This window comes from Carya illinoinensis, chromosome 16 (assembly GCF_018687715.1).
Source record: "Carya illinoinensis cultivar Pawnee chromosome 16, C.illinoinensisPawnee_v1, whole genome shotgun sequence".
In the NCBI taxonomy this organism is placed as follows: domain Eukaryota; kingdom Viridiplantae; phylum Streptophyta; class Magnoliopsida; order Fagales; family Juglandaceae; genus Carya; species Carya illinoinensis.
Genome location: NC_056767.1, coordinates 12,349,184 through 12,373,243, shown reverse-complemented (window position 1 = coordinate 12,373,243; position 24,060 = coordinate 12,349,184). Strand labels below are relative to the sequence as shown.

Sequence of the window (24,060 nt, the reverse complement as noted above, 5' to 3'; positions counted from 1 at the left end):
TATATATATATATATATATATATATATATATATATATATATATATATCAATGAGAAGTGTTATAATCACAAAAAGAGTTTACAAAAGTAAATTCACAAACAAACATAATTTCGTATGATACGTTAGACTTAGTTTATAATAAAAGTAATTTTACAATTTAATGTAGAATATCAAACCACATTAATTTATGAGTTTACTTTCATAAAATTTTTTTATAGCCAAAACATTTCTCTATATCTTTTCCCGTGTTGATTTATGGGTATATGTTGAAACATTGTGTAATAAAAACTTGCTACCAATCCAAATTTTTTTTTCCTCTTTCTTTGGGTTCTACTAGCTGCCCTAATGACTTTTGCCCCTTAGCATCCCTTTCCTTTCTTATTTGCCAATATATTGATAAATAAAAAGAGTCACGATTCTCTCTCCCAATCAAATATGACTTTTCAATATTTCTAGAGGGGATAAAAATATCCCAGGCCCATACTAGGTTTCCAAGTCTAGCCTAGTGTGAGAAGGCTTATCAAAAAAGGAGAGAGAGAGAATGAAAGAGGGGACAAAGAGCTGAGGAAGGAAAATGGTGTAAGGAGGAAATGTGAGCATGTGATGTAAATGAGAGAAGATACAACATAAAGCAACGGAAGAGCATAGGATAAAGGGGGGCTTCTAGATGACTTTTGAGGGGATTGACTTTGATTAATTGGGGCTTTAGCTTCCTAAACCTAATGACAGGGCCTCCAGTGATGAGATCGCCCCATAAGATATAGCTCTGATCTTCATTTTATAATTAGGATGTGAGACTATAAAACAAATGTTATAGTGCATTCGCCTTTCCAAACGATCTGTAGACATAGATCCAGTACCGAACCACGTAAATTTGTGTGTCTCCATCTATTTTATTTTCCCTGCATATATTACTACTCATTGTCATGGGTGAATGCACGAATACCATACAGATGCACCAAACCACCGCTAGAGGCTCCATATAGCATTGATCAATGCTCGAATAATCTCAACTTGCCAAAAATGACTCTTTCTTCCATTTTGACATCTTACGCTATTTTTAAATGTTAACACTTCCAATCAAAATATCCTTGCAATTTTGATGATTATCGGAAGCAAGATCCACATGCCAATCTTTTAGTATATTATATATTGGGAAGCTCTGAAAATTGTCTGTGTATATACATATATAAAAGGATTATAAAAGCATTAGATATGCATATATCAAACTACATGTACAAGTCAGAAACCGAGACGCCTGGTTTGGGTCGAATCAGAATATTCAGGTTGGGTTGGTATCGACCTTGAACCAAATAAGGCTTCAGCCCATTCCAAAAATAGGCCCATAGCTCTAAAAAGAGAAGAATGCAAACACTTCTAGATATCTGCCTCAGCTCGAAGGGCTTGAACAAAGCTTTGGAGTAATAGCGGTAAGAGAAGAGGGGCTCTACATGTGAGGCATGTTTGGAGTATTTTAAGATTTTGTGAATAACAGTGAAATATTTTTAATAATAATTTTAATAAAGATGTCATATTGAATTTTGAGAAATCAAATAAAGAAAAGTTGAATACAAATATTATAAAATTAAAAAAATTATTTGAATATAATTTTTTAATTTTACTTTTGTTTTGAAATTTATAAAAATTGTATTAATTTTTTTTGTTTGAATAATGATTAGATAAAAAAAAAAATTAAATTTGAAATTGAACACTCCGCACACCGGGGGACGTGGATGAGTTAGGTGACGTGGATTAATAAAGACTCAGATGAGTTATATTTAAACAAAAAAACAAAAGCAAACAGAAGTTCAAGAATCAAAGCCCAAAGTATATATATGCCTAATGACAGGAAACCTTATGAGGAGTAGAGATTAATAGATTATATATGCACGGCCCATTCGCTGCCCTGTTCTTGTATGATCCATCAGCAGTTCATCACGTATACTCACAAATAATGGAACATTGACAATAGTATTTCTTAGAAAAATATTTGGGCAGAGGTGATCTTGAGACATTTTCTCGATTCAATTCTTTTTATTTATTGATTAAAGAATTAGTTTCTAATGATGTTGTGAATTTTTTTTTTAAATGTTTAAGGAAATAAAAAAATGTATGAAAAAAAAGTTCAAATGTCCTTATCAAGAGAATCTCTCAAGATACAGTACCCTTCTCGGTGGGTGTAGCATGATCCTATTTCATATCACCAAAAATCATTCATTGAGTGTATATATCATTAAACCTACAGGAAGATGCACATTCTCCTCCACTTGAGTTTAACCGCTGTCGCCGCCACCGCCTCCTCTAATTCTGCCAACACCTACATCGAAACCACTACCATGTAGACCCTCCACCAAAACTACTACTACCCCAACCACGACCAAATAAAAGGGGTCAATTACGTTCGTTATATGATTGATAAATCAAACAGACAAACTAAACCAAAACAAATTTAAGCATAATTAACATAAAAATGACTAAGAAATAACCTTCTTTCTCTCTACAGACTTGAAATACTTCACCAGACTTGAAGTAATTACTACATATATATTTTGTGGTTTTGTATTTGGATCAAAACTGCTGAACTAGTTTACCCCTGGAATTGAATTAGAATATGCATTTATATGAGTGCACAAGAGTTAAATTTGTTAATGGGATTGTGATACTGCTCATTCATACTAATATTTCCAAAAAATCTCAAAACTATTTAATTTGTAACGCTCCACACTTGTAAGAAATTCATTGGATGCAATTTAGAATTAGAATGAATGCAAAGAGGATTATGGGAAATGGGGGTTTGATTTTTGTATCAAAATATATAAAATCCTCACTGCGACGGTTCTATGGTGTAGTGGTTAGCACTCTGGACTTTGAATCCAGCGACCTGGGTTCGACTCCCGGTAGGACCTTTTCATTGAGAATTATTTTATCTTTTTTGGTGGTCTATTGCTTGGATGAAAGCTACTATACTATATACTCTACAATTACCTAAAAACGATTCCCATTTCTGTACTTTCCATGCATATAACATTCTCAGCTTAAACCGCCCCAGTAATCCAATCCAATCCAGGCAGCCAATGCCATCAGATTCTTCTTTGTGTTCTTAAACAATTAACAGTATCAATTTTGTTATGTTCTTGTTTAATCATTTCAAGGGAGTTGATTCTTAGAAGAAAAAGAAAAATGATATTTACAATTTTAAAATTTGTAAGTCTCGTGCACTCCTTTAAAAAATAATTAAATTTGAGACTTATATAAAAAAATTATTATTTTTTAAATGAGTATATTGAACTTGTACACCTTAAAATTGTATCTAGCATTGTCTAGAAAAAAATAAGGAGGCATACAAAAACATGAATTTTCCAGCAACTACCGAGAAAGACAGTTTCTCCTTTATTGCGCCTTTAAATCAATTTCCTTTTAAAAACAAGAAGGCTAGGCTTCATAAAAACAGATGCTAATTGGCAATTTGAGTTGTGTGTGAATGACTGCTACTTTTAGTAACGATACAAGTATTTTCAACTTTATACCATCCATAACCAATAGAACTTTTAGTGACAAATTCTGTAAATGCCCACACAGAATTAGCATATCCACATGCATAAACAAAAGAGTTAAAACAACTTTTTAATTTAGAGTAATGCTAAGTATATCATAGAGTGTGTAAGTTCTATGCAGCCGTTTCGAAAAAGAGTAGGATCTATTATTAAAAAATTAATTTCTTTTTATGTGGGTCTCGTATTTATTTACGCTTTTCAAAGTAATTGAACGGCATTCGCACACTCATGAGTGTAATTATCATTTCTCTTTAAATTTGTAGCTGAGTTCCGACAAAAATACATACTTCTTTCCAGCTCAAACCTTCATTCAATGAGCTGGGTGAGCAACATTGCTGGTTGTGCGGTGTGCACAGGCACAATGCATAGACTTTTAAGTTCAAAAAACTGCTCATGATTAGCGAATGCCTTTCCGAGCAAGTGTGGAGTGCATAAAATCAATCGAGCGCCGTGCACTGGCTGATGTTGAGAGTGTTGAGTACTGTGGAGTCTGGTCCACACCGCTCGAGCGGAGGCATTGGCCGTTCGAATGAAGTCAGACAGATTCGAACGCTCGATGTTAACTTAACAGTGAGCTCGAGCAGATGCAGAAAGGAAGTTCGCTCAATGCGCGCTCGACACGCCGCTCGAGCGAGAACATGTATTTTAGGGTTTTTTCACCGTTTGACTATATATATGATTATTATATCATATGGTCGTACTGTAGAAACATTGTGGACGTACAGTAATTGATCCATTATTGTAGTGTGTGATTCCTCAATAATAAAATCCTCTGCAGCTTCCGTGGACGTAGGCAATTTGTGGAACTGCGTAAATCTTGTATCGTATGTGATTGTTTTCTCGTTTCATATTTATTTTCACTTTATTGTCATTATTTTTTACACTACAATTGGTATCAAGAGCCAAGGTTCAGGTCTGAGAAAAAACGATGGCTGGAGATGAATTGAAGGCATCGAGGATCGAGAAGTTTGATGGCATGGATTTTGGATACTGGAGGATACAGATAGAGGACTACCTCTATGAGAAGAAACTTCATCTTCTACTATTGGGAAAGCAATCGGAAAAGATGGATGATGTTAATTGGAACCTGTTGGATCGACAGGTTCTGGGGGTTATTCGATTAACCCTGTCAAGATCCCTGCACACAACGTCATCAAGGAGAAGACGACTGCGGATCTCATGGTGGCTTTGTCAGGTATGTATGAAAAGCTGTCAGTGAATAACAAGGTACATTTGATAAAAAAGTTATTCAATTTGAAGATGTCAGATGGTACGTTTGTTACACAACATCTGAATGATTTTAATACTATCACAAATTAATTGTCGTTTGTTAAAATTGAATTTGATGATGAGATACGTGCACTAATACTATTGGCTTCATTGCCAAATAGTTGGGAACCCATGAGAATGACTGTCAGTAATTCTGCTGATAAATTTAAATTGAAATATGATGATATTCGTGATTTGATTTTGGCTAAAGAGGTGTGCAGGAAAGATTCAGGCGAGACCTCAGGTTTGAGTTCAGCTCCAAATGTTGATTCTCAAGGGAGATCACAAGACATAAACTCAAATAGAGGAAAATCAAAATCAAAGTACAGGGGCAAGAGCAAGTTGAGGCCTAGTCAACAGGCAACTTGCTGGAATTGTGGCAAAGCTGGCCACATAAAGAAGAACTGCAAAAACCCTAAGAAGACCGAAAATGATAGTGCTAATGTGGTAACTGAAGAAGTACAGGATGCACTATTGCTTGCAGTTCATAGTCCAGTTGATGACTGGATACTAGATTGATGGGCTTCCTTCCATATATCTTCCCACTGGGAGCTAATACGGAACTATGTTGCAGGTGATTTTGGGAAGGTGTATTTGGCTGATGGAGAAACTTTGAATGTAGTGGAAATGAGAGACATTGATATTGCACTCCCTGGCAAGAACAAATGGACCTTGCAAAAGGTCAGGCACATTCTTGAGTTAAAGAAGAACCTCATTTCTGTTGGGCAGCTCGATGAATGTGGTCATTTAGTAGTGTTCTCAGATATCACTTGGAAGGTCACAAAAGGGGCATTGGTACTGGCTCGAGGTAAGAAAACTGATATATTATATATGACTACTGGTTTGATTGACACTATTGCTACTACCATTGCAGAGAGCACAACAAATTTGTGGCATTGCAGGCTTGGCCATATGAGTCAGAAGGGTATGAAAGAACTTCTGTCTAGAGGCAAGCTACCAGAACTAAAGTCAGTTAATTTCAGTATGTGTGAGAGTTGTGTTATGGGGAAACAAAAGAAGGCCAGCTTCTTGAAAAGTGGCAGAATGCCTAAGACAGGAAGACTGGATCTTGTGCACACAGATGTGTGGGGTCTTTCCCTAAGGCATCTCTTGGAGGTTCTCGTTACTATGTCACGTTCATTGATGACCATAGTAGGAAGGTATGAGTTTATTTTTTGAAGCATAAATTTGATGTATTTAATGTATTCAAAATTTAGAAAACCATGGTTGAGACAGATACAAACTTAAAACTGAAATGTTTGAGGTCTGACAATGGTGGTGAGTATGTCGATGGTGGGTTCAAAGAGTATTGTGCAGCTCTGGATATCAGAATGGAGAAGACCATTCTTGGGACACCACAGTAAAATTGAGTTGCTGAGCGTATGAACAGAATTATTAATGAGCGTGCTAGAAGCATGAGGTTGCACGCTGGACTACCACCCACTTTTTAGGCAGATGCAGTCAGCACTGCCGTTTACTTGATAAACAGAGGGCCATCAGTTCCACTAGATTGTGGATTGCTTGAGGAGGTTTGGAGCGGGAAAGAGGTCAAATTTTCTCACCTTAAAACTTTTGATTGTCTTTCTTATGTGCTTATTGATTTTGATGCTCGTAGTAAACTTGAGTCTAAGTCAAAGAAATGTTATTTCATTGGCTATGGAGATGAGGCATTTGACTATCGTTTCTGGGATGATCAGGGTTGGAAGATCATAAGAAGTAGGAATGTGATTTTCAATGAAAAAATTATGTACAAAGATAAGTCTAGTACAACTTCTGTAGTAGCTCCTCAGGAGTCCGAATTTGTAAGATTGGATGACCTACCAGAGGTTACAGTGCAATGTAGAGATGGGAGTGACGGGGAGAGTGGGTCCAATGCACCCATTCCTATTATTCTGCAGGCAGTTTCAAAACCGTCCACTCCTACAGTTGCAGTTCGCAGGTCAGTTAGGACTATACATCCTCCACATCATTTCTCACTTACTTTGAATTACATTCTGTTGACAGATGGTGGGGAACTGCAGAGTTACGAAAAAACCTTGTAAGATGAAAATTCTAGCAAGTGTGAGCTGGCCATGAAAGATGAGATGGATTCCCTGTTACAGAATCAGACATGGGAGTTGACAGAACTTCCATAAGGGAAGAAGACATTACACAACAAGTGGGTCTACCGGGTGAAAACTGAGCATGATGGCAGTAAGAGGTATAAGGCCAGACTTATTGTAAAAGGCTTTCAGCAGAAGCAAGGTATTGATTACTCTGAGATCTTTTCTCTTGTGGTGAAGATCACAACCATCAGGATGGTACTGGCTATTGTTGCTACTGAAGATTTATTTTTTAAGCAGTCAGATATGAAGACAACTTTTCCTCATGGAGACATTGAAGAAGACATCTACATGCACCAGCCTGAGGGGTTTGTGGTACAGGGAAAGGAAGGTTCGGTTTGCAGATTGAAGAAGAGCTTGTATGGTCTGAAGCAAGCTCCTAGACAGTGGTACAAGAAATTTGATGACTTCATGCATAGTGCAAGGTACATTAGATGTCAGGCAGATCACTGTTGCTATGTCAAGCATTTTGACAATTCTTATATTATTCTTATTGCAGGGGCTAGTATTGATGAGATCAATAATCTGAAGAAGCAAATGTTAGAGCACTTTGCAATGAAGGATTTGGGAGCTGCAAAGCAAATCCTTAGCATGAAAATTGTCAGAGATAGAGTCAGAGGTACATTGAGACTCTCACAGGCTGAGTATGTGAAAAAGGTACTCAGCAGGTTCAATATGGACAAGGCCAAACCAGTTGGCACACCCTTGGCAGTCACTTCAGACTCAGCAAGAATCGGTCATTTGAGTCAGATGAGGAACAAGATTACATGAGTAAAGTTCCTTATGCCTCAGCTATTGGTTCACTTATGTATGCTAAGATTTGCATAAGACCGAATATTGCCCATGTAGTGCGAGTCGTGAGTAGATACATGAGTAACCAGGAAATCAATATTGGGAAGCAGTGAAATGGATTTTGAGGTACCTAAAGGGCTCCTCAGAAATGTTTGTGTTTCTCTAGAGAGAGCTAGGAGATGCAGGGCTATGTTGATGCTGATTTAGTTGGAGATATTGATAGCAGAAAAAGTACCACGGGCTTTGTTTATATACTTGGTGGTACTGCAGTGTCATGGGGTTCTAATCTACAGAAAACAGTTTCTTTGTCTACTACAGAAGCTGAGTATATTGCAATGTCAGAAGCTGCAAAGGAGATGATATGGCTACAGGGCTTCTTAGAGGAATTGGGTAAAAAGAATTAGAAAGACACTCTCTACAGTGATAGTCAAAGTGCCTTATTCCTTGCCAAGAATCCTGCATTTTATTTCAGGATCAAGCACATTCAGATCATGTATCACTTTATACGATCATTGTTAGATAACGGACAATTATTACTTAAGAAGATTTGTGGAAGCAAGAACCCTGCTGATATGTTGACAAAGGGTGTTATACTTGAGAAACTAAAGTTGTGAACAACTTTAGTTGGTCTTCTAGCATGAAGACAGGGGCAATGAGTTGCAGAGGTGGAGAATATCATGTTTGAGGAAAGACGGCGAAACAACGAGTGTACCAGTTTCCAAGTGGGAGAATTGTTGAGTACTGTAGAGTCTGGTCCACACCACTCGAGCGGAGGTATTGGCCACTAGAGCGAAGTCAGACATATTCGAACGCTCGATGTTAGCTAGACAGTGAGATCGAGCGGATGAAGGAAGGAAGTTCGCTCGACGTGCGCTCGACACAATGCTCGAGCGAACATGTATTTTAGGGTTTTTTCTGCCGTTTGACTATATATATGATTATTATATCATATGGCCGTAGTGTAGAAACACTGTAGATGTATAGTAATTGATCCATCATTGTAGTGTTTGATTCCTCAATAGTAAAATCCTCTGTAGCTCCTATAGACGTAGGCAATTAACGAACCACGTAAATCTTGTGTCGTTTGTGATTGTTTTCTCGTTCTATATTTATTTTCACTTTATTGTCATCGTTTTTTACACAACAGAGAGTCCTAAGCCCATCCTCATCATTAACTTATTTCACTGAGCCCCACATTGAAGTCCTCTTCACTATCATTTACATGTTTGATTGTTCCTAAATTCTGTACTTCTACTAAATCATTTACACACTTTCATTGTCTGAAACAAAAAAATGGGAAAACATCTTTAAGGATTTGAACTCATTGCACTCTGTCAATTTTACTTCCCAATAATAGGCAGCTCTCAACACCTCCAAACCATGTCAAGGAATTCCAGTGAGAGCCGTATAAATAAAACTATGTTTCGATTTCTCCCTTCTAAGGATTTGAAAGCAAGAACGCACGTTACAGTTAAAGATGACTATAGCATATAGGGACATTAAGCATCTAACTACACCATGATCATGCAAGTAGTTGGCATATGAGGAAATGAAACATCCTGATCAAGTAAGCAATGGCATCTGCTAGTTGGAACTGATGAAACAGATGAAGGTCCACCAGGTTACTTTTGGTAAACTGCAACATAGACCAGAGATCAAGTGCGTGATTTTTGGAGAGACAGAGATAGAAAGAGAGAGAGAACAAATCAGTTGCCCAATACATTAGTCATATTGCTGAGGAATATCCTACGAAAATACAAGTCCTCATAGAAAGGGACTAAGTCTACAGAAGGAACCATGAGGCAATTGCCATTTGCCCGGTTACAGGTATATCCGAATAAGGGACTTATAATATTGTGAGATTTGAGCACCATAACAGACTTTTTTTTTTTTTTTTTTAAACAAAGTATGGATTCATTACCCGTATCTTGGACTATAAGTCTACAGAAGGAACCACGGGATTGCAGGTTACAAAACCGATGAATCTGAATAAGGGATTCATAATTTGGTAAAATTTAGCACCAGAATCCACTAGTTTTAGCATTTTAATAAAAATATGGATTCATTGGCCATATGAGATACCTGTTATGCAAACACAGCCACACAAATCAAGAGCTCTGAGATCAGGGCATCCATATGCTAAACTCATTACTCCCTCGTCACTTACATTATCACACCATCCTAGACTTAAAGACTGCAACTGACTGCAGTAACATCCAATAGCCTGCATATAATATAATTAAATTATCTCACTTCTTATGACTTGATTTGAAAGAAACAATTAGAATTTAGAAAATCATTTATACCTGCAATGCACTGTCAGATGCAGCTTTGACACATCCACAAAGATTTAAAAACCTTTGACTTATGGCAAAAACTAGCCATATATGCAAGAGCACTGTCCCTGAATGCTGAACATCTACTGGTGTTGAGTTTTGAAAGATTAGGACAACCATGAGCCAGGGCATACAGGGATCTGTCACTAAGCATGAAGCTTTTGCTGAGGTCCAGAACCTGCAGATCATGATAGCAGTTTGCAATAGTTTGAACAGCATGATCCTCAAGCTGTGGTTTATCTTGGCGCAATATGAGAGACCGCAATTTTGTGAACTTTGGAGCAAGAGATAGGACCAAGTTGTTCATGTTCTTGCTGCACCTGAAAAAGGAGTTCATGCCATCTGGTAGGTAAGGTATTCACAACAAGCTGTCTTTTTGAGATGCCCATCAGTTTTAAAAAATTTAGCAAAATCTTGTAATCATGAACGAGGAAGAAATAGTGCAAATTACAGGAACTCATTCCATCAAAGTTTTCACAAAAAGCATATAGGGCAAGAGGTACACTTAATGCTATGTTTTAAAACTTTGTACAGTAAGATTCTACAGAAACTATAGACAACTTTAAAATACAAGATAAGACCCCCCCAGATAATGATGAGATGAAAAATAACACAAATAAAGAGAAGTGGAGCTATAAGACTTTACAGCCTTAAAGCTTAATGATTCCACAACAGAACTGCGCAACCATGAGTTCTTATAAAAACTCTATCCTTCTCTATCCTCTTCCCCCTTTCAGGGCACCTGGTTAAATCCATAAAGATCAAAATATGAAATATACAAATTGAATTCACCCTTAAAGCTAAAGGCTTGACCTACTGCAATTAGCCAAATTTCTTCTAATTTGAAGGATGACAATTTATATGATACGACTGTTCATGAAACGATACAAAATCCAGAAAAATAACAACACGAATGGTTGAAGTTTTGAGTTTGAACTGACTTTACACTATTCAATTTAATATTAATCCACGTATTGGTCTATTTATTGAGAGGAAATCTAGTTTATTCATAAGAATGATTGTTAAGAATATAATATAAATAATTAGTTGACATTTTTTGAACAAGATGTGATTTCAAAAAAATCACTGAAATGTATTATGGTATTGCTTTTACTCGTGGCACGTAACTAGTTTCAAATATACAAGAGCAACTGCACATGATATCCTGCAGACGTGTCTGTGTTCAAGTTGAAGCCAGTCTGTAAAGTTTTCAACGGTTCTAATTATGTCTGACAATGGACGATGAAAACTGAGTTAACAATAAAAAGCAATGGCTTCTTCACTGACCCGTGGTCCTCCTTTTCTTTTCTTTTTCCCATCTCATTTCGAACATCTATCTTCAGTTTACGCCCCTTCCCCTCTGCCGAAACCCACCGCTTCCCCAGGCGAAACCAACGCCATCCCCACCGCAATAAACCAGCCCTGTGCTTTCATCGTGGCTGTGTTGTACTCGCTGCAACATTTTCGGCCCGCAGGTGATACACTGAGACGGAGTTGGTGTACGTGGGGTCGGTGGAGCATCATAAAGGTAACCGTACCCCTCTGACCATTTTTTGTTTTCTTCCTCTCTGTACCATTTTTCAACTGCAGTGGGTAGAGATTCCCCACGCCTCTGAACCTTATCTTTGCTGAATCTTGCATTTCAAGATTTTCATCATCAAAAACAGTCGCCCGCTGTACCTTTTTCCATTCCAAAATCCTCTATAAATTGAAAATGACCCCACTCAGAAAACCCACCACCACCACTGTCTGCATCCATCGCACCGCTGCCCCTACGACTACCATTATATTCGCAGCCACCACGGCTCCTCAGACGAGGTCCTTCAAGGTAACCAAATATATGTTGTTATATTTATTCGCAGCCACTACCATTAACAGTTGATAATTGGATATTTTGATAATTTTAGTTTAATTCTATTTATCTAAAGAAGTTTAGTCCATTGATAATTTGATATATATAATCTTTCGTGGGATTTGCATGAGCATTGCATCGGAATATGGCTCTGTTTCATGGGATGCGGCTCTGTTTGATATATATGTTGATATATATGTGGCTCTGTTTGATATATAATTTGATATATATGTGGCTCTGTTTCATGGGATTTGCATGAACAGGGTAAAGATATATCTTGGAGCGTTCATATGGGGATCAATATCTTTTTTTGAAAATGTTCTTTACAGTTCTTATTCATATGGTAAAGATATTTTAAACCCTTGGTTTCATTATAATTTTGACCAAAACCAGCCATTGTCATGGATATAACAGCTCTTCCAAAAAGATTCTCCACAAAAAACTTCACTGAATGTAGATTAGATGATAGTTTAGAAGGCTAGCAATGTTCATATTGGTAGAAAAAATTTACAAACTTGATGGATCTTCTCTACTAGTTTTCCATCCATCTGAATATATTCTAGACCCGTCTGAGTTGGAGGATGAACATTGCTATGACATAGAATAACAAAAGAATAACAACACCTTTCCATCAACATTTTGTGGTAACATGATGACCAAACGTACAAATCTCAGGCTCCTTCATCTCTAGAATATTTAGTCAACCAGAAATGAAATAAAAGTTACATCTTCCTTGAAGTTGAAGCCCATAGAGAGCCTAGGCAACATCCTTCATTAGTCCTAATCAATCCCTCGACAGAATCAAATAAAATAACTTCAAATGGAAATCAACACTAACCAGGGGTGTCAGCCTTAATTCTTGAATCTTTTTGCTGTTTGATATCATATAATGAAAGGGATTGCATTATAGGCTGGTTTGAAATGGTTTCAGTCAATATGATGCAAAATGGATTGACAAAAGTAGAAAGATTTTTCTATGGATACATGAGTCGCTCAAATAAATGGATGCTAATTATTTCAGATCATAAAATGGAAAGATTCATTTTTTCGAAAATAATAGAGGACAATGGAATCCATCTTTATATTTAAAAGGATGCACTTAGTAAGATTGTGGGTAATATATATATATATATATATATATATATTTTTCTTGTTCAGTTAAAGATCTTCATTAATAATTGTTTCCCTCTGTCTCCATCAGGTTTGAATAGATTTATGCAATAATTTTAATTGTGATTTTTTCTTTATAGCCATACCAGCTACGCTCCTCTCAGCAAAGGCACCCACTGAAGGTATCCTCCTTTTCAATTTCTGGATTAATATTGTGTATTAATGGCAACCTGTATGATCTTGGACTATGGTAAAAATTATTTTACTTGCTAAATTTTGGACCTTGCATTTGCTATATTTTTGTTGGTGGATTTTTAGGAGCCAATATACGTTACTCATATAGAAGCTAGTTCATTAAATTATAGCACATTTATAAGTCTCCAAGAGTGGGGAGTTTTTAGTGGTGAAGTTGTTTTTAGGGGTGAGTTTATCACTTAATAAGCTATGACTATAGGCCAGAGAGAATAGCAGAGAATATGGGCGTTATGAGAGAGAGAGAGAGTAAAGGCCAAAAGGAACCATAAGGCCTAAGAAGAAACTGGGCATTAAGAATCACTGAAAAATATTTGGGAGGCAACTTGTCTTTGGTAATTTGTACCCAAAACTGAGTTGGCACATCGACAAACGTTTATATCTGATTTTTTTGAATAGTTCATTAAACTGTAGGACACACCAGACCAACTTCTCTCACTAGAATGGTAGGATCAAACAAAAGGTCCACTCACATGAATTACCAGAATGGGGCAATTGATTAGTGGAATTTTATTCATGTCTCCATATGCAAGAGAAAGGTATCATAGAAGTGATCGGCATAGTCAGCATGCATTCAGCGGGTATAAGGATTATTTTAATTATTGGCATTCCTTATTGCGTAATATTATTGAGCACACGTTTGGTGTGATGAAAAAACGGTTCAGAATTTTAAATTTAATACCTGTTTATTCAGTTGGGAGACCTTGACTCATCATTACAGCATGTTGTATGCTGCATAATTTCGTTAGCATCACAACACTTTAAGATTGGTTGCTCACGGATACAAATAGTTCACAGGTCTGCCATAACTTGTCAACTGGGGCAGGTGAGGAGGCATCATCAACTCGGTAGCCAGACATGACAAGTGAATCAGCCCAAGCCATAGGTACAGTTAGAGATAATATTGCATTATTGATGTAGGCAACTAAGAGTGGCAATTGAAAATTAGTTATTTAAAAAATTAATGTGATGGTGTAGTTTGTATTAAAATGATAATTTTGTTTGGCTGTCGAGACAAACTACACCATTACATTAATTTTTTAAGTAACTAATGTTCAATTGCCACTCTTAGCTGCCCACATCGATAATACATTCTCATCTCTAATTGCAATTATGGCTTGGGCTAATTCGCTTGTCATGTCTAACTATCGAGATGATGATGCCTCATCACAAGAAAACAATGTCTTGAATGTTGGAACACCCAAATGAGTAATGCTACATAGCGCAAACGCCATGCAGTCATTTTGAAGAGTGAGATCTACTATTAAAAAATTAATTTTATGTGGGTTCCATATTTGCTCATTTTAGATTGCGTAATGCTTACGCACTCGACGATTCAAATCATTTCTCAAACGATGGACATCAAAACTTGATTTTTGGGATGTAGCCTCGATTACATGCGTCAATACTAAGGGTACGTTTGGGTAGTGAGAAGTGTTGAGAAGAGTTGTGAATAGTTGTGAGTAAAGATTTGAGTGGGTTTATAAGTCCCATTGAAAGTAGTTTGAATTATTTGAATGTATGCTAAATTGTTGATTTGAATAGGAAGTTGAAAAAGGTGGAGGTCTCATCAATGATTAAATTTGTTAATAATGATGGTGAAATAATGATTTTATTTATATATTATAGTGATAAATATAATTATTATGAGAAATTAGAGCCAACATAAAATAATTCTGCACAATTTTTTTTAAAATATTTTATTTAAATCAAAATTGATAAAAACCAATCTTTGGCTATATATTATTTTTTAAACTCATAGGTACATTCTTTCACATTTTTTTTTGCACTTTGAAACTTATTTAATTAAATCCATTTGAAATTATAATAACAATTGGAAGAAAAAAAGTTTCGTTATGTAAAATTATTCAAGAACTTTTGAAATTATTTAATTCTAAACTTGTAAAAAAATCAAATTTTTTATCATTTTTTAACACAACATCCTCATGTGACCCCGTTATAATTTTTTATTTTTTATTTTTATTGCTACTATGCTCTTAAAATCAATAAAAGCCAATTTTTGATCTACTACATCTATTTCCACTAAACTTCAACATCATTTAAAATTTTTATTTAACAGATTTGCGAATAAAAAATATTAAAATATAATGAGACAAAGTTAATTTTTTTTTTTTTCAAAACATGTGGTTTTGGCCAATTAGGGTTATACAATACTATAGAATTCAACGCAAGAATCAATTCCCACTTCTATAGTTCTATGCACCCTTATGTCAAGTGCGACTGAGTCCTTGGTTGTAGCCATTGTGACGTCTCCAAATCTCACATACGGATACCTGGAAATCGAGACGTTGGGATGATGACAACACGGGTCACCACTCTATCGCCAAATGCCAAGTGTGTGTACATACAACAAGTATAAAAATAAAAACACACAGCGGATAACAAAAGTCTTATAACTAAGAACCAGAATTTTTCTTTTTATTAATACAAACTCGTTCAAAACATACATAATAAAATATTACAAGCCATGAATATAGTTTCAACATCAAACTACAAGGCATGACACTCCAAATCAATACTCCGGCAGAGCCACCTCCTCGGGCTCAGCCTCCTCCTCCTCCTTGACCTCTGCATCAAAATCTACGGTACCAAAAATGATGCCACAGGTAAGTAAAGATTCAAACGCCATAAGATAAAAACATATTAAGTTCAAACAATATGCATAAAAGAATGCCAAATGCATATGTCCCATAAAACCACATTTTTTCACGCATGCCAAAATCCCATTTTGGCCCAAAACATAACCTTTAAAACTAGACCTTGCCATTATTCCAGATAATGGCCTAAATCAATAAACCACCATTTTCCCAGAAAATGGATCACATAGCCTCAAACATAATTTCGTCATTTTCCCAGAAAATGGCCCGTATCCAATATCTAAAACCGATCCAATTATTGCATGCACCATGATTTCCCCTAGGGATCATCCGCACACTCTAGCTCCTGTACCACACCACAGGTAATGACTACGCGTGTGAAACCTAAACGAGCGATGCCCAGTACTCGCGCCCAGCGCGTACCTTGACTAGTGTGATACCCCGTTTTTACATGTATTTTCACTAAAAGAGTTTTTTTTTTTAATTTAATTAATATATTAGTTATTTTATTTTAATTTATGGTATTTTAAATTGGTTTTATTTTAGTTTGATGTGGTGTTTAATTTATTTTAGTCGTTTTGTGATTTTTAAAATCGTTTTCGTCGGATTAATTTTTGGATTCCGGAGGTGACGATTGGACCTCATTTTCTTTCTCCATCTTTTCTTTTCTCTTTTTCTTTTTCCCTTTTTCCTTTCTTCTTTTCACTTTTTTTTTTCTTCTTCTTTTCCCTTCTCTCCCCGCGCGCGCACGAGCTCTCTCCCTCTCTTCCCATCGCCGTCCAGTTGAGCCACCTAGACCCACCGCTGCCGGCCGACGTGGCCAACATAGCCCCCACCGGTCAGGCCATTTCCGGCGCTGTTGCTCCACCTCTGGCCACCACCTCTTCACAACTTCATCCCCTACCTCTTGCCTTCCTAACCCACCTAATTCCGGTCCCGATCCGTTACCAGAGCAGTTCCCACGAGCTTAACTCCGATCTGCCCCTTTTTGCACTTCCACCGCCACCCACGGCCAAAACTCATTTCCATTAGCTTCATAAACATCCCTAGACCATTTCCTATCAATTTCGTGTCTTGGTTTGTCTCCGTTCGAAAGTGGATAATTTACAACCCAAGGCCACAGTGTAAAATACATTGTTACGTTGCTTTTTCTCCGTCGTTTGCAACGTCGTGAGCGTTCGAAAAATACCTTATAACGCTGTAAGTATTTTCCAAACTTCATTTTAGATTTAAATATATTTTTTCTTTTACAATAATTATTTGGATTGGTTGGTTGATTCTAGACTGAGTCCGAGGAGTTTGGGGGTCTGATGGATTGAGGACGGAGTTGCTTGATTTTGTTGTTTTTGTGATTGGTTGGATATTTGTATCTTGAGGTGTGCATTGCATGATGCATTCACGTGCATTTTATTTAAATTGAGAAAATCCAGTTTTTATCGTGTAAATGGATTTTCAGGTGCGTGTGTGTATCACGATCCCAAGCCTGGATGGAGTATTATCTCAGTGGAGCTCCTCTGGTCACTCGGGAGTGGATAATACTGAGTGACATCCCCTGGGTTGTCGTTGGGCGACGACCGGATCGCACGATACGGTAACGCTGTCGTGTCGACTCCGTGGTCCCTAGAGTGGCGGGGACTAGAGGATGGCCTAGTCCAGGGACACGCTGGGCGCGAGTACTGGGTATCGCTCATTTAGGTGTCACATGCGTAGCTGTTACTTGTGGTGTGGCACAGGAGCCAGAGTGTGCGGATGATCCTTAGGGGAGATCATGGTGCATGCAATATTTGGAACGGTTTTGGTTATTGGATACGGGCTATTTTTTGGAAAAATGGCGAGGTTATGTTTGAGGCTTTGTGATTAATTTTCTGGGAAAATGGTGGTTTCTCTGTTTTGGGCCATTATTTGAGATAATGGCAAGGACTGGTTTTAAAGGTTACGTTTTTGGGCCAAATGAGATTTTGGCGTGCGTGGGAAAATGTGATTTTCTTGGGACATGTGCATTTGTATTCTTTCATGCATATTGTGGAGTTTAATATGTTTTTATCTAGTGGCGTTTAGATCTTACTTACATGCAGCACCATTTTGGTACCGTAGATTTTGATGCAGAGATTGAGGAGGAGGAGGAGGCTGAGCCCGAGGAGGCGGCTCCGCTGGAGTTTTGAGTTGGAATTTATGCCTTGTAGATGGTTTTGAAATAATATTTGTAACTTATAATATTTTATTATGTATGTTTTGAAATAATATTTGTAGCTTGTAATATTTTATTATGTATGTTTTGAACGGCTTTGTATTAAACAAAGAAAAATTCTGGTACTTAATGACTTTGTTTATCCGCTGCGTGTTTTCTCTTGCACACTTGTTGCATGTACACACACTTGGCACTTGGCGATAGGGTGGTGACCCGTGTTGTGATTATTTCGATGTCTCGATTTTTTCGTATCCGTACGTGGGATTTGGGGGCATCACAGGTGGTATCAGAGCTATTTGGCTCTGGGTAAAACTAAATGTCCCGTAGGTGTAGTACCAGAAGGTTTTTAAAGTTGTTTTTCGAAACTTAATTTTAGTAAAGTTGCTATTTGATTTTTTTTATTTGATTTGAATTTATTTGAGCTTGTTTGCTTGTATTTATTTATTTAGTTATGTTATTGCATGCTAGTATATGTTATTTTCTTGTTTCATGGTTTGGTTTTGGTTTTTGGTTTTATGTTGTTGGTTTTATTTGTTTTTTTTAAAGGGGGTCAAAGGTTGTGTTGTGGCAGGAAATGGTGAGGCCAAGAAAGTCTACTCAAGAGCTTCGGGACGATACGTCGAGAGATGATGCTATAGCCCAAGCGATAAGGTAGATGACTGAGTTCATGCAGCAAAATTTTAGGCCACAACAAGGAGGGCCTTGGCCACAACAAGGAGGGCTGTGTGGAGTGGTGCAAGCTGGGTGCACCTATGAGCGCTTTCTAACGCATAGGACTCCACCCTTCACGGGAGAAGAGGATCCACTTCGGGCTTGGAAGTGGGTTAGAGACTTAGAAAGAACTTTTAAAGTGTGTGGTTGCACTGAGGCGCAACAAGTACTTTATGCCAGTTATCTGTTGCAAGACACTGCTTCTGAGTGGTGGGATACAAAAAGAGTGATGCTAGAGTCAGAATTGAGGTCTTTCGCCGCTGTGTCCTGGCAGCGTTTTAAGAAAGAATTTAATGATCGATTCTTTCCCGCTTCTGTGAGGCGGCAAAAAGCAAGAGAGTTCACAAGCTTGGTCCAAGGGAGTATGATCGTGGAACAGTACGCCCGAAAATTTATAAAGCTTGGGCGATTTGCTCCCTACCTCATCGCCACAGAGGAGATGCAGGCCGAGCGTTTCCAGGAGTGTCTGCGTCCTGATATACGCAGAATGGTGGTCTACCACCAGATTTCAACTTTTCAGGATTTAGTGGACTTGACCACTCTTGCAGAGTGAGAATAATTTGAGTATGGGCTCCCTTCCAGGATAAAAGAGGCGGAGTTTTACTGGCAAAGGAAGTAGCTATGGTTCTCCTCAGAAATTTGTTCAGCGGACCGGAACTCGACCACAAGCGACCTCGGGTGTACGTATGGGAGGACGGGTGCCAGTTTGCGGAATTTGTAATAGAGCCCATGTGGGTGATTGCCCTTCGGGTGGGGCTCGATGCTATAATTGTGGCCAGCAGGGACACTTTGCTCGTGAGTGTCCTAGGCCAGTTCAAGGAAGCCGTGGAGGTAGACGTGGTGGAAGAACAAATCAGAGGCAAATAGTACAAGCCCGGGTTTATGCTGTTACACCCGGAGATGTTGATGATGAAGCACCAGCGACCTATGATGCTGGAGTAATTACAGGTATGGATCTAATTTAATTTTGGATTTGATTTTTGGTGTGTTTGGTTTCTTCTTTGTATTTGGATTTCATGAGTTTATGTGTTTGGTTCAGGGAAAGTCCGTTTATATGAATTTTATACTTGCACTTTGTTTGATTCGGGTGCATCTCAGTCGTTTGTATCTTCACTTTAGCTCGGATGTGTAATTTGGTTACGGGACCTTTGCCAAAGTCATTGGTAATGGCTCTACCAAATGGTGAAGTGGTATGGTGTTTCAAAGTTGTTTTGGGTTGCCTATTAAATTTTGGTGGAAGGTTTCTGGATGCAGATTTGGTCGTGTTTAAACTGCTGGGATTTGATATCATCATTGAGATGGATTGGCTATACCGATATTCTGCGAGTATTAATTGCAGAAGTCGAGTAATTAGCTTTCAGCTCCCAAATGGTGATTATTTGGAGTTTGCGGGAAGTAAGCTAAAAGAAAAGCCGGTAGTTATATCGGCAATTCAAGCAAGAAGAGAGATTGCATGTGGAGCAGATGCCTTCTTAGTCCAGATGGTGTCTACGCCGTCTGAGAAGAAGTCATTGGTAGATATCCCCGTTGTGGAAAAATTTCCTGACGTGTTTGTGGATGACTTGCCTGGGCTACCCCCTGTTCGTGAAATGGAGTTTGTTATTGACTTGGAACCTGGAACGACCCTTGTACATAAAGCTCCTTACCGTATGGCACCGGCGGAATTAAAAGTGTTGAAGGTTCAGTTGCAAGAGTTGGTGGATAAGGAGTTTATTCAACCAAGTACTTCGCCGTGGGGTCTCAGAATGTGCATTGATTATCGGGAATTAAATAAGGTGACCATCAAGAATAAATATCCTCTCACATGGACCGATGATTTGTTTGATCAGCTTCAAGGAGTAGCTGTGTTCTCAAAGATCGATTTGAGATCAGGATACTACTAGTTGAGGATAAGGGACAAAGATGTACCCAAAACTGCTTTCAGATCGAGATATGGGCATTATGAATTTAAGGTGATGCCTTTTGGGTTAGCCAATGCCCCTGCTACTTTTATGGATTTAATGAATCGGGTATTTAGACCTTATTTGGATTCCTTTGTGATAGTGTTCATTGATGATATTCTAATTTATTCTTGAGATTTTAAAGAGCATGTTTATCATCTTCGTCTAGTTCTTAAAAAATTGAGAGAACACTAGTTGTATGCCAAGCTCAGCAAATGTGAATTTTGGTTGGAGGAAGTCAAGTTTCTTGGGCATGTGATTTCTCGAGACGGGGTGGCTATTGATCCTAGTAAGGTGGAAGCCATTTTGTCATGACAGCGTCCGACGACTGCGCGTGAGATCAGGAGTTTCTTGGGACTTGCCTAATATTACCGAAGATTTGTGGAGGGATTTTCTCGCTTATCCGGACCTCTCACAGCTTTAACTAGAAGGAATGCAGAATTTATTTGGTCAGACAAGTGTGAGAGGAGTTTCCAAGAATTGAAGAACAGGTTGACAACTGCACCAGTGTCGGCACTTCCAAAACCGCCTAAGCCATTTGTAATTTTCAACGATGCGTCTAAATTTGGATTGGGATGTGTTCTTATGCAGGAGAGACGGGTTGTTGCTTATGCATCCCGTCAGCTAAAGGATCATGAGAAGAATTATTCGACGCACGATTTAGAATTGGCTGCGATTGTATTTGCTCTTAAGATCTTGCGGCACTTTTTGTATGGGGAAGCTTGCGAAGTATACACCGATCACAAGAGCTTGAAGCACTTGTTTTCCCATGAGAATCTGAACATGAGGCAGAGACGATGACTAGAGTTAATCAGTGACTACCATTGCGAGATCAAGTATCATCCGGGGAAGGCAAATATAGTTGTTGAAGCTTTGAGTCGAAAGTCGCACTTGGAAGATGAAGCCGAATCGTTAGAATTGGATTCTTTACTTTGGGGATGAGAAGACTCCTTATTGAAAGTTCACAGTAAGAGAAAATATTATCTTCAATTCTTGATATTCGAGTAGTTGATTTTGAAAAATTGAAGACTCTTCAAAGGAAGGATCCGAAGCTATTGGATATAAGAAAAAGAATCAGAAAATCTCGAGGGCCGTTGCATTATAGTATAGATAAAGATGGAATTCTTCGGTTCCGAGATAGTAGGGTGGTCCCCAAAGATTTAGAATTCAAGGAGCTGATTATGGCAGAAGCTCATGCAGCCCCTTATTCAGTTCATCCTGGCAGTACAAAGATGTATCTGGACTTAATTATTAGTGGGAAGGAATGAAGAAGGATATTACCTTGTATATCGAGAGATGCCACACATGCCGTCAAGTCAAGGCTGAGCATCAAAAACCCGCTGGTATGCTCCAACCCCTCCCTATTCCTGAGTGGAAGTGGGATGACATCACGATGGATTTTGTAGTGGGCTTGCCGAGAACTCCTAGTGGAAAGAACTCGGTTTGGGTGATTGTTGACCGGTTGACTAAGATTGCTCATTTCTTGCCTGTTAATAACACTGATTTCTTAGGTAAGTTGACTCGCTTGTACTTGAAAGAGATAGTGCGGTTGCACGACATACCGAAGAGTATTGTATCAGATCGGGACCCAAGGTTCACGTCTCAGTTTTGAAAAAGTTTGCAGGCAGCATTGAGTACTAAGTTGAAGTTTAGTACTGCATATCACCCTCAGACGGACGGCCAATCAGAGCTCACTATTCAGACCCTTGAAGATATGTTGCGAGCATGTGTTATGGAATTTCAAGGGAGTTGGAAAAATCACTTGCCGCTCATAGAATTTGCTTATAATAATAGCTTTCATGCGTCCATTCAGATGGCTACTTATGAAGCTCTTTATGGGAGGAAGTGCAGATTGCCCTTGTGTTGGGATGAAGTCGGGGAGAATAAAAGAGTTGGGCTCGAAATAATTCAAGAGATGCAAAGCCAAGTTCGGATTATCAGGGATAAAATGGCGGCAGCTTAGAGTCGTTAGAAAAGCTACGCCGATACAAGGAGGAGAGAGTTATCTTTTGAAGAAGGTGATTGGGTTTATCTCAAAGTCTCTCCCATGAAACGAGTTAAGCGTTTTGGTAAGAGGAAGAAACTGGATCCGAGATATGTCGGCCCTTTTCAGATTTTGGAGAAGGTAGGGTCCGTCGCTTATAGAATTGCCTTGTCAGAATATTTTGGGGATATTCACGATGTCTTCCATGTATCATCCTTGAAGAAGAGTTTTGGACAACAAGAGCTGCGCTTTGTCGACCCAGAGCGTATTCAGTTGCAACTGGACCTTACTTATGAGGTTGTTCCATTGCAGATTATGGATTGGAAAGAGCAACAGTTGAGATCCAAGACGATACCTCTGGTAAAGGTGGCATGGGGAGATCTGCCCCAAATCCCCACGCACGGACACGGGGAAATCAAGACGTCCGGATGATGACATCACGGGTCACCACCCTATCGACGTGCCAAGTGTGTGTAAAATCGACGAATGTGCACGAGAAATACGCAGCGAAAAGCAAAGTCAATAACTAAGTACCAGAATTTTTCTCAATATAATACAAGCTGTTTAAAACATACATAAATAAAATATTACATAACACAAATATAGTTTTAAAAACAGTTACAAAGCATAACTTCAACTCAAAACTCCGATGGAGCCGCATCCTCGGGCTCAGCCTCCTCCTCCTCCTCGAATCCTGCACCAAAATCTACGGAACCAAAAATGGTGCCACAGGTAAGTAAAATCCAAACACCACCAGATAAAAACATATAGAACTCAAACAATATGCATGAAGTGATGCTAATGCGCAAAACCCATAAAATCATATTTTTACCACGCACGCCAAAAATCCCATTTGGCCCAAAAACATATCCTTCTCAAACTATTATCCAATTAATTCGTATACACCATGACCTCCCTAGGGGTCATCCGCACACCCTGGCTCTAGTGCCACACCGCAGGTTACGACCACGCATGTGTCACCTAACGAGCAATGCCCAGTTCCGCGCCCTGCGCGTTCGTAGCCAATCATCCTCTAGCCCTCGCTAGCGAAGGGCCACGGAGTCGATGAGTAGAGCGATGCCCGGTTCCGCTCCCGGCGCGTTCGTAGCCAAGCATCCCCTAGCCCCCGCTCCCGTCGTCGCCCAGCGACAACTCAGGGGACGTCCCTCAGTTTATTCTGCTTCCGAGTGACCAGAGGAGCTCCACCGAGATAATACCCCATCCCGGCTTGGGGTCGTGATACACACGCACCCGAAAATCCACTTACGCCAATAAAATAGGCTTTTCTCAATTAAATAAAAATGCATGTGCATGCACCATGTAAATGTGATATTAATGCACAAAATAATCAA

The 24,060-nt window shown here is 38.6% G+C and overlaps 1 protein-coding gene, 1 non-coding gene and 1 pseudogene across 7 annotated transcripts in view; 2 read left to right on the top strand and 1 right to left on the bottom strand.

Moving 5' to 3' along the window:
• The first annotated feature begins 2,834 nt into the window (after positions 1–2,834).
• Positions 2,835–2,906, top strand: TRNAQ-UUG. Its single transcript has one exon. It is a non-coding gene; the product is annotated as a tRNA-Gln (tRNA).
• A 6,248-nt stretch (positions 2,907–9,154) lies between these two features.
• Positions 9,155–10,987, bottom strand: LOC122299885 (annotated as a pseudogene).
• Positions 10,988–11,226: 239 nt separating this feature from the next.
• LOC122299886 overlaps positions 11,227–24,060 on the top strand; it is a 51,854-nt gene continuing 39,020 nt past the window's right edge. For 2 of the 6 annotated variants that reach the window (XM_043110363.1, XM_043110368.1), the window contains exons 1-3: positions 11,229–11,581; positions 11,782–11,881; positions 13,156–13,197. In XM_043110363.1, the coding sequence (XP_042966297.1) occupies positions 11,324–11,581; positions 11,782–11,881; positions 13,156–13,197 (400 nt within the window). In that variant the 5' untranslated portion in view covers positions 11,229–11,323. Of the gene's footprint in view, positions 11,582–11,700; positions 11,882–13,155; positions 13,290–14,065; positions 14,904–17,979; positions 18,199–18,644; positions 18,786–24,060 lie in introns of those variants that run through there. The other 4 variants (XM_043110366.1, XM_043110367.1, XM_043110364.1 and 1 more) reach the window with 4 other exon arrangements.